Source organism: Panthera tigris, chromosome E2 (assembly GCF_018350195.1).
Source record: "Panthera tigris isolate Pti1 chromosome E2, P.tigris_Pti1_mat1.1, whole genome shotgun sequence".
Lineage (NCBI taxonomy): Eukaryota > Metazoa > Chordata > Mammalia > Carnivora > Felidae > Panthera > Panthera tigris.
In genome coordinates this window covers 55,003,947-55,017,572 of record NC_056674.1, presented here as the reverse complement: position 1 = coordinate 55,017,572, position 13,626 = coordinate 55,003,947, and the positions used below count along the sequence as shown (strand labels likewise).

At 44.4% G+C, this 13,626-nt stretch overlaps 1 protein-coding gene across 1 annotated transcript in view; it reads right to left on the bottom strand.

Annotated features, from left to right (window-relative positions):
- Positions 1 to 3,114: 3,114 nt before the first annotated feature.
- The window catches only part of PLCG2 (phospholipase C gamma 2), a 157,924-nt gene continuing 147,412 nt past the window's right edge, over positions 3,115 to 13,626 (bottom strand). The window contains exons 32-33 of the mRNA XM_042968431.1: positions 5,004 to 5,188; positions 3,115 to 3,863 (exon numbers count right to left, since the gene is read on the bottom strand). Of these exons, the coding sequence (XP_042824365.1) occupies positions 3,821 to 3,863; positions 5,004 to 5,188 (228 nt within the window). The 3' untranslated portion in view covers positions 3,115 to 3,820. The remainder of the gene's footprint in view (positions 3,864 to 5,003; positions 5,189 to 13,626) is intronic.

Genomic DNA, 13,626 nt, shown 5'->3' with positions numbered 1-13,626 from the left:
CACAGAGCATGAACAGGGGAGGGGCAGAGAGAGAGGGAGACACAGAATGGGAAGCAGGCCCCAGGCTCCGAGCCATCAGCCCAGAGCCCAACGCGGAGCTCGAACCCACGGACAGCGAGATCGTGACCTGAGCTAAAGTTGGACGCTTAACTGACTGAGCCACCCAGGCGCCCCTCAACATTTTAGCCTAATGAGACATACACGTAAACATACGTATACTTTTTTTTAAAGTAGGCTTCAGTAGGCTTCATGCCCAGCACAGAACCTAATGCGGGCTTGAACTTGTGACCCTGATGATATCAAGACCTGAGCTGAGATCAAGAGTTGGATGCTTAACCGACTGAGCACCTGGGCTCCCCTAATGATTTCTGTCTTTTTATGTTGGTTGTTTGCATATTTGTAACAAAGTTAGATAATATCCTATAGTCATAAAGCTCTGTGTATTTGAAACTTTCTTTTGGATTGAACTTGATCAATAAACGTACAAATTTTAGTAAATTATTACACTTAGTAAAATTTCATTGGCAATGTATCACTTAATGTTAAAAGCTTTGCCCCCCACCCCTGAGTCATTTCGTTGCTGCATAGATGAGTGTTACCTTTGTTACAATGGCCACAATATCCATTCTGTTCCCCCTTACCAATTTTATATATGGAAGTGGTGGCGATCCTTTTTTGCATAGATAAGGAGACAGGGAACAGAAGGAGATTTGCGATAGCATGATAGCTGAATTCTTCCAAGTCCTTCGGAATTACGTGCGAAAATACCGAAGAAATCTTGGGTGTTCCTTTAAATTTATTGAAATGAAAGAATTGAGAGCCACCCGAATCACAGACGGATTTGTACCCTATTGTTAAGAGGCTTTCACTTTCCGAACACTCGTATTTTGAATTTTCTACCTTGAGTCGTGCTCTCCCGTTTAAGACTGTGGGGAAACAGGTTTTCTTTTGTGAGGAGAGAAAAAGGCATCTTCTGAGTCAGATGAGTCATAAGAGCAGAATAGGAAGGTAAGGATCTGAAAATTGATCCCCTCAAACTATTTGAGCCTGTGTATGTCTTGGAAAGCTTGGTAGACATTTGGGGGGTAAGGCGAGCCCAGTGTCAAGACCATTGGCCTTGGGGGCTTAAATTTAGATTTTATTTCACTAAGTCTTTAAAGTATATCAATTATTAGATTCTGTCGCCGGCTGCCTTTTAGATGGCCCTCAAATGTGTTGCACTTTGCATTAGCTCCCATGAAATATCCCTTCGCAAAAGGGCTCGGAGATCTAATTTGGGAAGTGTGATATTCTCCACCCCTCTTAACTGTGCACGCTAGAATATCCAGGTTTCGCAGCAGAGAAATGATTTAACTTCGTACCGCCTGAGCGTCCCCAGCTCTAATGATGTAACCAGCATATCCCCCCTTTATCTTTCCACGCAACAGAAGTGCCACTCTAAGTAAACGATAAACCCAGAGACATGGTCAAACGACAGCACACGTGCGCACTCGTGGTTCGGGTCCGTCCTGCTGCCACTGTCTCTCCGGATGCTCCTGTCGCTGCTCTGCTCAGCCTGCACTGGCTGTACTGACTCCATGACCGGCCAGCCCCAGTCTCAGCTGGATAATTTATACTTAGATTATGTGGCATCTGGGCAGACGAGGGGAAGAGCAGTGATGTCACCTGTGCCCTTCCCTTCTCTGTGTCTTTCCTGTGAGAATCCTAGTATCGCCTCTCTCAGTGAGATTTATGTGTTACTCGGTTAAGGAAAGAATGGGGAAGCCAAAGCAAATGCTCTCTAATGGTGCATCCAAGTCATGGTAGTGCCTAGGAGGAGACGGTTTGATGCTGGGAAAGAGTTCTTCCCAGCATCGTTTATAGCATATCCCTCACTTCACGTGGCTGCTGTCTCTCTCTGGGTGTGGCTGGCTATGGATTTTACCCGGCAGCAGCTGAAAAGATGCTTTGTTTCTTCCTTCTGGGCTGCCCGGTCTTCATTTCTTTGACGCACTAGCAGAAAAGCCATTTTAAGCAGAATGGGGATCTAGACTTTAAACTGGAGTGAAGTGGAAAGGTTTAGGTCTTTTACTCACCCCCGAGCTAAAAAAGGGGGACATGATGGAGGCACAAGGGACCTAGAGGTAGGGGTAGGGGTGCGATAATTAGGCTCCAGTGGCCACCTGGCCAATGGCTCACGGAGAAAGGTTACCGAGTCTGAAAATTCCTACCCTGTAGCACTGAGCTCAGTGCCTTTGCAACTCACCTTTATTCAACGGTGCTTGGACCATTTGCCACCATCAGGAATATTCTCCGCTCAGTTGCTGCCTGCCAAATAATTCGGCAACTCCAGTTGGAGGAATCACGGGGTCGTGTTGCAAGATAACCGCCCCACCCCTTCAGACTGCTGTCACCTATGCTCCTGGCTTCGGGGAAGGTACAACGTATGTCTTTGAGGAGCTCACGGAGATGTTCCATTCGAGCAGTCACCATAGCTTTCCCCCCACCTCTAGAAATTTTTTTTTTTACATTGTAGCCCTGACCTTGGGGACAGTGCTTGGTACACTGAAGTGCTGAAAAGCTTTTGTGGGATGAAGGCATAGGGTCTTTTCATGAGACAGAGCCTGGCTGGTTTTAACGTACTTCCCAGCAAGAATACGTGCCTGCTGAGCCTGAATGGGCTTCAAGGACCCAGCTCCAACCTGTAAATCCACCAGGCTCACTGCTCCTGTGTCCTCTCCTGACACCTTATTTTTTCCTTGCAATTACCCTTCGCCCCAGTCTGACCAAGTTGTGACTTGACTGAGTCATACTGTCCACCTCGACACTATCTTTGTCTTTAAAATGTTGTATTAAATCATCACACTGTACAAATCATTCGATTGTCTATCAAGATGTAGAGGAGTGTCTTCGTGTCCCAGGTGGGTCTGCCTCTTTGGGGATGACTGTGTGTAGGATTTTCTGTAGTTTCCTACAGCTTAAGATGTAGCTCGTGGCTCCACAAAGCGGAACAACACAGAGAGCTGAATTCTGATCACCTGTTAAAATCCGTAGCCCATGGAGATCTGCAACCAGCTCGGGAGTGGGCAGAGCAGGGGTGAGTAAGAAGCCGGCCGAGCCTCCAGTGGGTCTCTGGTCTCTCCATCAGACTTTCTAAATCAAAGGGGCCCCCACCCCGGTAACGCCAGTCCCAGAGCAAGTTTCCACCACGGACTGGAGCTTGTTCTAACGAACAGAGACCGCACGCCCCAGCCACCTCTCCGGTACGGCAGCGGGCCTGTCGCGAGCACTGCGGCTTTGGTGCTGAGCTGAGTCAGCTGACCTGGGGCAGAGAAGCCGGGCAGAGGTGCAGCGGGGCGAGGGCCACTTGTGGGGCCCAGGGGAAGGCCGAACCGTTTGCCTTTTAGTTACAATCCTTTTCCGAATCTAATTAATTCGTTCCTTACGTATCGGGCTCATCTTCCTTGGAAGTCAATTACTTGGGTCCTTAGAGGCTGGACAAGGGTCCTGCTCACTGTACAGGTTGAGCACAGAAGGTCTAACGATCAAGATTTTCACCGCTTTTATTCAAGGAGGTTGGGAACACGAGAGGCCAAAAAACGAGGAAACACGTTTTTATGATCCTCTATAGAAAATATAAGTTAAGAAATTGTCCAAGATGAAGAAAGGAGCAGGAAGTCACCCCACCCAGCTCATGCCAGGTGGGTCTTCAAAAGTGTCCTCTTGACTCCAGGCTTGACGAGACATCACAGATTAGCAAGTCCCCGGGGTCTGAAGAGAGGACATTCTCCTACATGTGAGCACACACGGGCACGACACCCTTACACGCGTTCCCCAGCGTCTATGAGTAAAACCTACTGTTGCTAACTCTCTTCTCTCTTAACCTGAAACAAAACAGATTTCACAGTCATCTGTTAGGCTCAGATACAGGCCATGTGTGGAACAGTGTAACCTTTGTCCACGCCCTGCAGGGCATCCATGGCCTGATGGAACAGGGCTGAGAGGGGGAGTTGGGGGAGAGAGGGAGAGGGGGACGGGAGGGGGGGAGAGGGGGGAGGGGGAATGGGGGAGAGAGGCGGGGATAGGGGGACTGGGGGGAGAGAGGGAGAGGGGGGAGAGGGGGACGGGGTGGGGAGAGGGGAGGGCGGACTGGGGGAGAGAGGCGGGGAGAGGGGGACTGGGGGGAAAAAGGGAGGAGGGGGAGGGGGAGAGGGGCCTCCCGGCAAGACAGGAACGTCTCTAAAACTGGCCTTCCTCACTAGCATTGTGCTGGGGCCGCAGTGCTGGTGGAGTAACAAATACGGGGAAGGAGTCTGTGCGCTGGTTCCCCTTAGGGGCTGTTCCTGGCACTTGCTTCTGGATGGTTCTCTGTTGAGCAGGACTGTCAGGCACACTGCAGGACACTAGGCACACCTGGCCGCCTCCCAGCCCATCTGTAGCACAACCCAAAGCCTCCCCTGGGGATGGGGGTGGGGTTCTGCCCCAGTGCAGAACCAGTGGACGGTGCGAACTTCATAAGGTTCTTTATTTAGAAGGTAGTGGTCATAGTTAATTTTCACTATTAGAGCGACGTCTCCTCCTAGTGGTGACAATTGGACTTAGGGAAGGTGCAGAGGCATAATTACTCTGAGTGAATTTATACGGCAAAGATCCGGAGGGTCGAGGGACCAAAGGATTTCTTTCTTCCTTTCTTTCTTTTTTTGAATGTCTATTTATTCTATGAGAGCGTGCGAGCGGGAGAGGGGCGGACAGAGAGGGAGACACAGCATCTGAAGCAGGCTCCAGGATCCCCCGAGCTGTCAGCACAGAGCCCGACGTGGAGCTCGCACGAACCGTGAGATCACGATCTGAGCCGAAGTGGGAGCTTCACCACTTAACCGCTTAACCACTTAACTGACGGAGCCACCCAGGCGCCCCCAAAGAGATTTCTAAAGGTGGGGGTGGGAGGGGGCTTTCCTGAAGCCTGACCCCCCCCCCCCCCCGCGTGCCCTGGGGATGTGCGGGTGGGGGAGTGGCTGGCCTACCTCCGGTTGCACTTCTCCTGGTACAGCTGGAGCTGGTTCTCGTTGACGTTGAACTCTTTCACGAGGGCATCCCGGTTGGCATTGCGCAGATTCTGGTGCGTGTCGTACAGGAACAGCTGGTTGTTCAGCTCTTCCTGCCGCCTTCGCAGCTGGCGGCAGGAGGAGTAGAGTTCCTCTTCACTCTCCTGGAGGGAAGGAGCACATAGCGATGGGGTGGGGCTCCGCATCTTAATAGAGGGAGCAGGAGGCACAGAAGGTCTGCAGCTGGGATTATCCCAGAAAAACACAGGGCCCATTTTCACCAAAGATAAAACTCACAGTCATTTATTCCAGTGGAAGCAAGCAGTTTGAAAAACGCTTGTTCACGAGGAAGGGTGGCTTTGCTGTGAAACTCGGAGTAGTAACTTACACTGGCCCCCGATCCCAGGGCAGGTACATCTGTGCATTGTGCGTGGCCTCCTGGTCCCTACCTGAACGCAAAGGGTCCGAGTTGCTGCGTGCCTAACGTGGAACACAGCAGGGAAGGGGGAGAGCCGCCTAAGGGAAGCGGGAGCCAGCACATCACTGAAGCCCTTAAAAAGCCAGGTCACACACTACAACACAGAGGAACCCTGAAAACGTTAAAGAAGCCGGTTCCAAAAGACCACAGCCCTTGATTCCATTTATATGAAGTGTCCAGAATGGGTAAATTCATAGAGACAGAAAAGGGGTGGTTGCCTGGTGGTTTTTGGGGGTGATGACAGTGTTCTAAAGTTGATCGTGGTGACGGTTGCACAACTCTGTGAATATAGCAAAAATCAGGGTATTGTCCATCTTAAATGGGTGAATTATATGGTATATGAATCATATCTCAAAGCTGTTATCCTTGCCCCCCACCCCCAGAAAACCAAGACAGAACATAGGTTATGCCCCCCCCCCCCCCCCCGGGGATGGCATGTGACTCAGGTCTAGCCAGTAACAATGTCTCATTCCCTCTGCCCACCACCTGTGAGCATGTGACCCAAGCCAGGCCAATTAGAAGCATCCATTGGACTGTGGTTGGTGCTCTTGGTAAAAAACAAAACAAAACAAAAACATAAATAAACCAAAAACCAAAACTTTCCTTTCTTGGGGATCAGCTGAAAGAGTGGTGAGTGTTTCCAGTGGCTACTGACTCCTTTGCTATGACACACAGAAAGTTGGGAATGAAGTCAAAAGAGAGGGAAACAGAGTTATTGCATGAGCACCTGGATCCAGCCATGACTGAAGCAAGGTCTTCCCTTAAACTTGGCAGTTTTCTTACCCAAAACGTTCCCTCCATTATGCGAAGAAAAAAACTTGTAACAGGAAGGAGTTTGGATTTCAGCATGGGAGAAAGAGGATGTTTTACTTCACTGATTTTTAATTTAAAATTTTAATTTAAATACGTATTTGACCTACAATATTATATTAGTTTCAGTTGTACAACATAGTGATTTGGCAAATATACGCATTAGGAAATGCTTACCACAGTAAGTGTAGTTACCATCTGTCCCCATACAAAGTTATTTCAATATTGACTACATTTACTATGCTGTTCTTTTCATCCCCGTGACTTTTAACTGGAAACGCGTACTCTTAATCTTCCGCTGTTCTGCCCATCTCCGACTCCCTCCCCACCCCCCACCTTCTGGCAGCTACCAGTTCTGTATACTTGAGTCTATTTCTATTTTGTTCGGTTGGTTTGGTTTTTTAGACTCTACATCTAAGCGACGTCACATAGTATTTGTTATTCTCTAACTTAGTTCATGTAACATGATACCCTCTAGGTCCAGCCATGTTCCTGCACATGGTAAGATGTCATTCTTTTTTATGGCTCAGTACTATTCCATTCTATATATACCATATTTTCTTTATCCATTCATCTATCCGTAGATGATACTTAGGCTGCTTCCATATCTTGGTTCTTGTAAATAAGGCTACAATAAACACAGGGGTGCATAGATCTTTTTCAATTAGTGTTTTCATCTTCTTTGGATGAATACCAAGAAGTGGGATTACTGGGATTACTGGATGGTTTTTTTTTTTTTAAATTTTTTGAGGAACGTCTATACTGTTGCCACAGTGGCTGCACCAGTTTGCATTCCTACCAACACGGCCTGAGGCTTTCTTCTTCTCCAAACTCTTGCCAACATGTGCTCCTTCTGTTTTTTGATACTAGTCATTCATTCTGACAGGTGTGAGGTGGTATCTCGTTACGGTGTTGACTTGCATTTCCCTGCTTAGCGATGTTGGGCATCTTTTCATGTGTCTGTTGGCCCTCTGCATGTCTTCTTCAGAAAAGTGTCTGTACAGGTCCTCTGCCCATTTTTTAATGAGGCTGTTTTTTTTTGCCGTTGAGTTGTATGAATTCAGGGGTTGCCTTTCGAGTTTTTTAATTTCCTTAGCTGTGCAAAAGCTTTTTAGTTTGATGTAGTCCCGCTTGTTTATTTTTGCTTTTGTTTTCCTTGCCTGAGTAGACAGATCCAGAAAAAATAGCACTAAGGCCCACGACCAAAGAGTTTACTGCCTGGAGTTTAGGGGTTTTACGGTTTCAAGTCTTATATTTAGGTCTTTAATTTTCAGTTTATTTTTGTGTATCGTGTAAGGAAGTAGTCCAGTTCCATTCTTTTCCATGTAGCTGTCTAGTTTTAACATGTTTACTGAAAAGACTTTATCTTCCCCATTGTATATCATTGCCTACTGTGTCATAGGTTAATTGACCATAAAAGTGTGGTTTTATTTCTGGTTTCTCCATTCTGTTCTGTTGATCTTTGTGTCTGCTTTTGTGCCAGTACCATACTGTTTTGATTATTGTAGCTTTGCGGTAGATCTTGAAATCTGGGATTGTGGTACCTTCACCTTCGTTCTTTCTCAGGACTGCTTTCGCTATTCAGGGTCCTTTGCGGTTCCATACAGCTTTCTAGTTTTTGTGAAAAATGCTGTTGGCATTTTGATAGGGATTGCACTGAACATGTAGATTGCCGTGGGTAGTACGGCCATTTTAACAGTATTCTTCCAATCTGAGTGTGGTGTAACTGTCCATCTAATTGTGTCATCTTCAGTTTCTTTCATCATTGTCTTACTGTTTCAGCGTAGAGGTCTTTCACCTCCTTGGTTACATTTATTTCTGGATATTTTATTCTTTATGATGTAATTGCAAATAGGATGTTTTCTTAATTTCCCTTTTTGTTAGTTTGCTATTGGTATATAGAAACACCACAGATTTCTATATATTAATTTTGTATCTTGCAACTTAACTCATTTATTCTAATGGGTTTTCTTTTGGTGGAGTTTCTAGGATTTTCTATATATAGTATCATGCCATCTGCAAAGCTGTACTTCTCCCTTAGCAATCTGGATGCCTTTTCTTTCTTTTTTTTTGTAAGAGAGAGCAAGAATAAGCAGGGGAGAGGGGTAGAGGGAGAAAGAGACAGAATCCCAAGCAGGCTCCATGCTCAGTGCAGAGCCTGATGTGGGGCTCGATCCCACGACCCCCAGGGTCAGGACCCAGGATGAAATCCAGAGTGGGACGCTCAACCGACTGAACCACCCAGGCACCCCTAACACAGACGCCTTTTATTTTCTTGTCTCATTGCTGTGGCTAGGACTTCCAGTACTGTGTTGTGTAAGAGTCAACACCCTTGTCTTATTCCTGATCTTAGAGGAAAAGCTTTTAGCTTTTCACTGTGGAGTATGATGTTAGTTGTGGGTTTGTATAGATGGCTTTTATTATGTTGAGGTACGTATGTTCCCTCTAGACCCACTTTGTTGAGAGTTTTTGTAATTAATGGGTGTTGAATTTTGTCAAATACTTTTTATGTATCAAGATAATATTTTTATCCTTCATTTTATTAATGTGATGTATTACTTTGATTGATTTGTGGATAATTTGTGAACTACCTTGCATCGCTGAAATAAATCCCACTTGGTGGTGAATGGTGCTTTTAATGTATTGTTGAATTCAGTTTTATAATATTTTGTTGAAGATTTTGCATCTATGTTCCTCAGGGATATTGGTGTGTAATTTCCTTTGTGTGTGTGTGTGTGTGTGTGTGTGTGTGTGTGTGTGTCTGGTTTTGGTATCAAGATAATTAATGCTGGCTTCATAGAAGGAATTTTGAAGCATTACTCCCTCTTCTATTTTTGGAATAGTTTGAGAAGGATAGGTTACTACTCTTTTTTAAATGTTTGGTAGAATTCACCTGTGAAGCCATCTGGTCCTGAGCTTTTGTTTGTTGTGAGTTTTTGGATTGTTGATTCAACTTCATTACAAGGAATCAGTCTATTGTCTATTGTTTTCTTATTCAGTCTCGGAAGATTGTATGTTTCTAGGAATTTATTCGTTTCTTCTAGGTTGTGCACTTTGTTGGTGTATAATTTTTGGTAGTAGCCTCTTATAATCCTTTATCTCTCTGTGGTGTCCATTAGAACATTCCCTCTCTGATTTTGAGTCTTCTTTTATTCTTGAGGTATCTGGCTAAAGGCTTATCAATTTTATCTTTTCAAAGAAACAGGCCTTAGTTTCACTGATCGATTTTTGTAGTCTTTATGTCTTACTCTGATCTTTATTATTTCTTTCTTTCTATCAACTTTGGGCTTTGTGTTATGTTCTTTTTCTAGTTCCTTTAGGTATAAGTTTAGACTGAGATTTTTGTGTGTCTTGAGGTAGAGGCTTGTATTGGCATAAATTTCCCTCTTAGAACTGCTTTTGCTAAATCCCAAAGATTTTGAACTGTTGTGTTTCCGTCTTAATTTGTCTCAAGGTGTTTTCGGATTTCCTCTTTGATTTCTTTGTTGACCCATTGGTTATTTAGTTTCCATGTGGTTGTGTTTATTCCAGGTTTTTTTTCTTCTTATAACTGATTTCTAGTTTCATACTATTGTGGTCAGAAAAGATGTTGGGGGGATGCATGGGTGGCTAAGTTGGTTGAGCATTCAACTTCAATAAATTACCTTTTTTTTTAGAGTTTTTTTTTTTAATGTTTTTATTTATTTTTGAGTCAGAGAGACACAGAGCATGAGCAGGGGAGGGGCAGAGATAGGGACACAGAATCTGAAGCGGGCTCCAGGCTCTGAGCTGTCAGCACAGAGCCTGACACGGGGCTCGAACTCACGGAGTGTGAGATCATGACCTGAGCTGAAGTTGGACACTTAACCGACTGAGCCACCCAGGCGCCCCGAGCATTCAACTTCAGCTCAGGTCCTGGTCTCACAGCTCATGGTTTTGAGCCCTGCGTTGGGGATTCTGTATCTCCCTCCCTCTTCTCTGCCCCTCCCCTGCTCATGCTCTATCTCCCAAAAATAAACCAAAAGAAAGAGAGAGAGAGAAAAGAACAAATGTTTGATATGATTTCAGTTTTCTTAAATTTATTGTGACTTGTTTTATGGTGCAAAATGTGATGTATCCTGAAGATTGTTCCATGCCCCTGAAATGAATGTGTATTATGCTGGTTGTGGATGGAATGTTCTGTATATGTCTGTTAAGTCCATCTGGTCTAATGTGTCACTCAAAGCCACTGTTTCCTCTCTCTTTTTATGTCTGGATAACCCGTTGATTTAGGTGGTGTTTTAAAGTTCTTTACTGTTATTTTATTGTTCATTTCTCCTTTTATGTCTGTTAATACCTGCTTTATGTATTGAGATTGTCCAATGTTCGGTGCATAGATGTTTATAACTGTTACGTCCCCTTGTTGGATTGATCCCCTGATCATTATATAATGCCCTTCTTTGTCTTGTTAGTCTATTTTTTTTTTTTAGAAGTATTGCTATTGCAGTTTTTTTTTTCACTTCCATTTGCCTGGAGTATCTTTTTCATTCCCTTAACTTTGTGTGTGTCATTACATCTGAAGTGAGTCTTCTGTAGGCAGCATAAAAGATGGATCTTTTTTGGGGGTGACTGGGTGGCTCAGTCGGTTAAGCATCTGACTTCAGGTCAGGTCATGACTTGATGGTTTATGAGTTCCAGCCCCGGGTCGAGCTCTGTGCGGACAGCTCAGAGCCTGGAGCCTGCTTCTGATTCTGTGGCTCCTCCTCTCTCTGCCCCTCCCATGCTCATGCTCTGTCTCTGAATAATAAATAAATGTGAAAAAAAATTTTTTTAAGATCTTTTTTTTTAAATCAATTCATTCACCCTATATCTTTTTAAAAAATGGTTATTTATTTTGGGAGAGAGAAAGAGACAGAGAATCCCAAGGAGGCTCCACTCTGTCAGCATAGAACCTGACATAGGGCTCAATTTCATGAACTGTGAGATTATGACCTGAGCCAAAATCAAGAGTTGGATGCTTAACAGACTTGAGTCCCACAGGCACCCCTCCTATGTCTTTTGATTAGAACATTTAGTCCATTTACATTTAAAGTAATTATTGATAAGTAAGTACTTATTGCCATCTTGTTAATTGTTTTCTGATTGTTTTTAGAATTCTTCTCGTTCCTGGGGTGCCTGGGTGGCTCAGTCGGTTAAGCATCCGACTTCCGCTCAGCTCATGATCTCACGGTTCGTGGGTTCGAGCCCCGTGTCGGGCTCTGTGCTCACAGCTCAGAGCCTGGAGCCTGTTTCAGATTCTATGTCTCCCTCTTTCTCTGACCCTCCCCTGTTCATGTTCTCTCTCTCTCTGTCTCAAAAATAAATGTTAAAAAAAAAAAATTAAAAAAAAAAAAAAAGAATTCTTCTCGTTCCTTCTTTTCTTGCTCTCTTTGTAATTTGATGACTTTCTTTAGTATTATGCTTGAATTCCTTTCTTTTTTGTGTATGTTATAGGTTTTTGATTTGTGATTACCATGAGGTTCACATATGCATCCTGTCTATATAGCAGTCTATATTAAATTGGTGATCTCTTAAGTTCAAACCAAAGTTTGAACAGTCTAAAACTCCACATCTTATGTATATGACATATTTTACATTTTTTTTAATGTTTATTTTGAGAGAGTGTGTGTGAGTAGGGGAGAGGACTACAGGGAGGGAGGGAAGGATGGGTGCGCCGGGCGGGGTGGGGAGAGAGAGAAAGAATCTTAAACAGGCTTCATGCTGTCAGCACAGAGCCCGACATAGGCCTAAATCTTACAAATGTGAGATCATGACCTATGCCAAAATCCAGAGTTGGATGCTTAACCAGCTGAGCCACCCAGGTGCCACCATTTTACATCTTTTTATTTTGTGTGTCCCTTAACTAATTTTTTTTTATATATAATTGATTTTCCTACTTTGTCTTTTAACCTCTGTACTAGCTTTATAAGTGACTGATCTCCTGTCTTTACTACAGGTTTGCTTTTACCAATGAAGTTTGTCCTTTAATAATTTTCTTCTAGTTATGGGCTGGCTTTTCTTTTCCATGTAAAGAAGTCCCTTGAGGGGCACCTACATGGTTCAGTCAGTTGAGTGTCCTACTTCTGCTCAGGTCATGATTTCACAGTTTGTGAGACTGAGCCCTGCATCGGGCTCACTGTGTCAGCACAAAGCCCGCTTCGGATCCTCGGTCCCCCACGGTCTGCCTCTCCCCGCTGTCTCTCTCTCAAAAGTGAATAAACGTTAAAAAAAAAAAAAAAAAGTCCCTTGAACGTTTCTTATAAAGCTGATTTAGTGTTGATGAACTCCTTTAACTTCTGTCTAGAAAACTCTGTCTCTCCTTCAGTTCTGAATAACTTGCCAGGTAGAGTGTTCTTGGTTGTAGGGTTTTTTCCTTTTAGCACTTTGAATATATCTTGGAACCACTCCGTCTGACCTACAGAGTTGCTGCTGAAAAACTCAGCTGACAGCCACATTATGGGATTTCCCTTGATTGTAACTTTTTGCTTTTCTCTTGCTGATTTTAAAATTCTTTTATCATTAACCTTCGACATTTTAATTATGGTATGTCTAGACATGGACTTCCTTGGGCTCATCTTATCTAGGGCTCTCTGTGCATCTTGTGCCTGGATGTGTTTCCTTCCGCACCTTAGCAAAGTTTTCAGCTGTTATTTCGTCAAGTTTTCTGCGCTTCTCTCTCTGGGACCCGTATCATGTGGATGTTAGGATACCTGATGTTTCCCAAAGGTCCCTTCACCTATCCTCATTGTTTTTTATTCTTTTTTCTATGTAGCTTGGATGCTTTCCATTACCCTGCCTTCCAGATCATCGATGTCTTGTACATCCTTCAGTCTGCTTTTGAGTCCTTCTAGTAGACTTTTCATTTCAGTTATTGTATTCTTCGATTTTGGTTGGTTTTTACATTTTCTGTCTTAGTTAAAATTCTCCTGGAGGTCGCCCAAACCTGATGAGCATCTTTATGACCATTACTTGAAACTCTTTACCAGGGAGACTGCTAATCTCCATTCCATTGAGTTCTTTTTCTAAGGTTTTATCTTGTTCTCTCATTTGGAATATATTCCTCTGTCTCATTTTGTCTGACTCTCCGTGTTTGTTTCTATGTATTTACGTATGTCAGCTACATCTCCTGGTCTTGAAAGCAGCGGCTTGACGTAGGTATATCGTGGGGTAATGGCCCCCGGTCACAAGAACCAGGAGCTCCAGGGGTGTCTCCTGTGTGGGTCTGCATATGCCTTCCTGTTGTGACTGGGCCTGCCTCCCCCTCCCCAGGAGTCAATTTGGAGGGGCTCCAGTCTGGGCCACAGCTGCCCCCTGCAT